A 5,436-nucleotide genomic window follows, 5' to 3' on the forward strand; every position below is an offset into this window, starting at 1 on the left:
ATAAATACATTCAATATATATATATATTATTTCATTTCCATTTTGTATGTTGAAGTACTGAAATAACTCAAATTAAATACAACTAAAACTTAATAAAAAGCCTATATAGACATAATAAAAAACTCATAAAATGACAACATTACTACAACTGTAACTAAAACTAAAATAGATAACTAATACAAATCAAAGTACATTAGTTAACACTAATAACACTGAGCCAACACACATGCTAAACAATTAATGCTTAACAATTAATAACACTGAGCCAAACACACATGCTAAAATAACAACAACTTACTGACACACAGTAAGAAATGGTTATGAAAAACTGAAACAGAAGTGAAACAAGTAGTAGGAAAGAGGAGACATAAAAAGCGATACTTATTTTTAACATTAATCAGAAAATATTCAAAACTGGTTTTAATTCCGAAATAAAAAAAAGTATGTTTAACACAGCATTCATTTTATTATCTGTCACACATTAATAATTTTATTATTATATGTATATATGTTGCAATTATTTATTTTGTATTATCAGTTCATGTTATGGACCCATATGCAAATCCAGCCATTTGGCTTTAATGTCAGAGGGGTTTTTAGGTTTTGTTTTCCAACCCTTGACCCTCAGGAACACTCTAGATAGAGGAGAGCATCTGTTACTGACATTTTAAAGAGATTGCCTACCTGCATGTATGTATGTTTGTTTGTCATGAAACATATGGTTTGTACACTTTAGGCGGCTGTCATCACTCATCAATTATTCAGCATCCTTTGGCATACACATTTAAAGAGTTCTGTTGACCAAATCCTCTTTTATCTTCACATGTGACGTCAGCTGGCTGAACCCTCTTTTCCGTATCGGATCCAAGAGAAGACTTGAAGAAGATGACATGTATAAAGTGCTTCTGGAGGATGGGTCCAAGAGACTCGGGGAGGAACTGCAGAGGTGAGTGAGCCGCTGGGAATAAACCGACTAATCAACAGACTCTTCTCAAACAAACCCTCAGAGTATTTATTGTGAAATATGAGAACGCAGGCCAGTGCGGTTCCCAGCAGGTGTTGGGAAAGTGATGGCTCACACCAGTTCATTATGCAATGTTGAGTTTTAGCGAACATCTCTGTAATCATCCATACATTAACAATGTATGAAAACTGAAATGAAGGAATGAGTTTAGGTTGGTTTAGTATTCCTAGAAGGAGCCTTGGTTGGGCACGTGGGACCCGAGACTGTTGATCCTGGAGGTGTGGATTAAGATCAGACCCGGTAACCCAGGAAACTGTGTGTTCAAAATCCACAAGGGGTGTCTCATTAGCTACCACAACTCTGCCTTACAACAGATTTTCACAGAAGGACTGTCCTTGTAGACAAAATATGCTGTAAGTTGGCTTGGATAATCAGCCAGGTTGAAGTCAAAGTCAGATCACTTAGAAAAGCAATAGAACACCTCTTCTCCAGCCACATGATTTGATGAACATTCATGTTTGTAGCACAAAAGGTGTGGGACAAGTTAGACATTAAAATGTAATATTTAGGATTGGTTTTTTTTGCAGTGATAATCTGTAGAGCCAGAACAGAAGGGCAGATAATTTGGAAGGTTCTACTGTTGCTATTACAGGAGCAGAACTCTTGGACATGATTTGATGAGCATTCATGTTTGTAGCACAAAAGGTGTGGGACAAGTTAGACATTAAAATGTCATATTTAGGATTGGTTTTTTTTGCAGTGATAATCTGTAGAGCCAGAACAGAAGGGCAGATAATTTGGAAGGTTCTACTGTTGCTATTACAGGAGCAGAACTCTTGGAGGAGGATACAGAGAGCAGGGCGTGAGGGAGTGTGAGGTTAGCGGCCCGTCTGGTTTTCCTGCTCACTTCCATTTTGTAGTGTACAGGAAGCCACCCTGAATCTAAAGAGACAGACTACTCACTATGTGAAGTATAAACATGTGTGTGTGTATATATATATTTTTTTTTTTTATCTAACACTGTTGACTATAACTGAAACTTGAAATCAGAAATTAAGTTGACGTTACATGGTCTTGTCTTATTACGAGCAGTTCATTGAAACATCTTTACTTTTGGCTTCTAGGCAATGCAGCCTTTTTGATAATGGATGGATAAACACCAAATACTACTTAAGCATTGTTCAGGCAACCTTTTAGTTAATGAATTCTTCCTAAAAGCCTAACAATAGTTTTCCCCCAGTTATTTTAATATATGGACTTATTTATTGTTAATAAATGAATTATTATTTATTTATCTATCCCAATAATTATGTAATAAAGAATTAGAAAGATGATAAAAGAAAAGCCTCCTCAAAAGAGTAATTCCCTCACAACCAATAACAGTACATTTACACATTTGGCAGACACTTTTATATGAAAGCAACTTATACCACGTTCCATGTGTACATTTTTATCAGTTCATGTATTCCCTGGTAATCAAACCCATTGAACCCATTATTTGTTCTTTTAGATTATTTGCCTCTTTTTGATTTTTGTAAATAAAACACTGTAACATAAAGATCACTGCTTGCTATTGCCATGTAAGGCTAGTTTTTTCTTCACCTTGAGGTTTTATTACATAGGAACACATAAGCAGAATAATCATTCACTGACCTCTTATACAGCGGACAAAACCATTCATAATCAGCAGTCTCCTGCAAAGTTTTTATCTCCAGCCGTGAATGCATGGAAATGAATGACAGTGAACACAATCCTGTCATTCATTAAAAAGCACCTCCTCACACAGCGTTTCTCCAGCCTCTAATCATGCACTTTAAAATGGATCAGTGCTGGTTCATTTAGCACAGAGCTCTGGGATATGACATTAATTAGTGAAGCTTTTATTGCGATCAGCACCATGGAGCGCACTGGGGCTGAGGCGTAAACACAAATGTTCTGCCTTGAAGTAAACTGTTATTTGCAGATGTAGAATTTACGGCTGGACGTTACAGCTGGAAAACATCAACTGAAGAGGCTCAGCAGCTGTTTTGAAGAAGCACCTTAGTAGTTTTCCTGATTTGGCTAAAATGCGTTAGTTTCTGGTCGGGATTTGTTTCTTATGTGCCTTGAATGCTTTTCATGTGACCTGTATTCTTTACATTTATATGTTGTTTTACATGGCCTGTACAACATACACGCTTGTTACCTGTTCACCGGGTGGCCCTTGTGGTCCAGGACTGGACCTTATTTGGTCCGCATTTTTCATCCTTTTAAGCTGTGTAATAAATAATCAAGATTTATTAATCAAAAAAAGACAAATGTCTTCATAGAGAAATCTTTTGTAGACTTAAGTGTTAACAAGTTTGTCTGTACGCTGAAGTCATCATACCATTATGTTTTATGTGAGATGACACAATGTGGGTAATAAAGGAGTATTATAATTGTTTTATGATATCCTATTTCTCTCTGTGTCAGCATAATTTATTAAGCCTTACTCATCTTTTTTCTTTTTCCCACACTCATAGCTACTGGGACCATGAAGTGGAAAAAGCAACCAAAGAACTCAGGACACCCAAACTCACCAAAGCCATTATCAGGTGCTACTGGAGATCATATGCAGTACTGGGAGTGTTCACTCTTATAGAGGTACGTTCTGATCCAGGGCTTTGCATGATATTTTGTATGTGGAACACAATGTGAAGGCAGCGAAGCTCCCCTCTAGTTAACTATAAATCTAGTGTGTATTCACACTACATTTTAGGGATGCTCCGATCCGATATTCAGTATCGGTATCGGCTCCAATACTGCCATTTCATTTCATTTTCATTTGGTTACATTTTAAGATTAATTCAGTGGTTACATTTTTGCGCATTCATTTAATAACCATCATTTTTAATAAATAATAAATTATTCACCCAATAGGGATAGTTCACCCAAAAATGAAAATTCAGTCATTTACCCACCCTCCACTTCCAAAACTGTACAATTTCAAAACACAAAAGATATTTTGAAGAATGTTGGTAACCAAACTGTTCACGGTGGCCATTGACTTCCACATAGTATTTGTTTTTCCATACTATTGATGTCAATGGCTACATTGAACTAGGGTTGTGACGGTGAGGAAATTTTCCCACCGGTTAATCGATGTGTGACAACACCGGTATCACCGTGGGGGCGGGGCGGGGGCGTTCCCTCTTTTCCTCACTTTCAAATAGCTTGTAAAAGCAGCATGCGCATTTTACTTTCACTTTGAAATAGCGGCAATTCGGCGTAAAGCAATTGTTCGTTTTTAGTTATGCGTCAATTGCTTGAATGCAACAACAAAATACAACGTCAAACTCACTTTAGCGTATATATAAAACATAGAACTTTTATTAACAAAACAAATACAAATACACCATTCTGTAGGTCAGGCTATGCCTAATATAAAATAACAAATAACTTACATAAAGTTTAAATAGGTATACAAAACTGGAAATAGGCTAAGTAAACATGTATAATATATAACCAAATAAATAAGAAAGTAGAACGTTTATTAGCAAAACGAGTAAGAAAGCTTGGAGGCACGGCATACACTTTGATGTCAAATAAAATAAATAAATGACGCAAAGTTTAAAAGTGAAAATCAGCAAATAATGTGGAACCAATTAAATAAGAAACGAATGTTTAAAAAAAACTTCCAAAATTAGATAAACGGCAAAAGTCAACAGGCTTTTCAAAATCCAAAATATTGCCTAACAGGCACTTTTGCATCTAGTTTCGAAACTAAATCAACCGTCAACACCGTCTATCGCGGCAAGCCTAGCATTGAACAACATAATTTATTAAAATGTTAATAAAGTTTTATGAATTCAATTGATATAATTTAATCAAGATTATCAACATTTTATTAAACCATTTAAACAGATTCCAGAAAAATATAGGGTTCTACTTGCCTACATGTAGTAAAGGACTGTAAACAGTTGCCACCAAAATGTCCTCGTGTAATAAAGACAAGGGTGTGGATGTCTTTAGGAATGTGTATGTCTAATTCATAATTATTGCACATTGTTATTATCTGATGTTTCTTCTTCCCCATTATAGGAGGTGATTAAAGTGATTCAACCAGTGTTTTTGGGAAAACTCATTCAGTATTTTGAGAGAAATGAGCCTGATAACATGGCAGCGTTGTATGAAGCTTATGGATATGCAGCAGGCGTCTCTCTCTCCACTCTGGGTCTGGCGTTACTCCACCACCTCTACTTTTACCACGTCCAAAGAGCTGGAATGAAAATCCGCATTGCAATGTGTCACATGATCTACAGAAAGGTTAGCTTTTCTTAAAAACACAAACCTGCTTTTCCAGAAAAAAAATTCTGAGGAGGTGCCAAGTTACAGTGGTAGTACCAGGATTTTTAATAAGTACCATATTTGTATAACATGATGTTTACATGGGGTTCTTCAAAGAATGGTCCATAAAACTCCTCTGTACTATTTTGCAGGTGTGCCACATC

At 36.1% G+C, this 5,436-nt stretch overlaps 1 protein-coding gene across 1 annotated transcript in view; it reads left to right on the top strand.

Moving 5' to 3' along the window:
• Positions 1–5,436, top strand: part of abcc4 (ATP binding cassette subfamily C member 4 (PEL blood group)) — a 34,532-nt gene that overhangs the window by 1,197 nt on the left and 27,899 nt on the right. The window contains 3 exon segments of the mRNA XM_016449079.1: positions 836–946; positions 3,469–3,589; positions 5,027–5,251. Of these exon segments, the coding sequence (XP_016304565.1) occupies positions 836–946; positions 3,469–3,589; positions 5,027–5,251 (457 nt within the window).

The sequence above is a fragment of the Sinocyclocheilus anshuiensis genome, unplaced genomic scaffold (assembly GCF_001515605.1).
Source record: "Sinocyclocheilus anshuiensis isolate Anshui unplaced genomic scaffold, SAMN03320099.WGS_v1.1 scaffold55, whole genome shotgun sequence".
NCBI classification, from domain to species: domain Eukaryota; kingdom Metazoa; phylum Chordata; class Actinopteri; order Cypriniformes; family Cyprinidae; genus Sinocyclocheilus; species Sinocyclocheilus anshuiensis.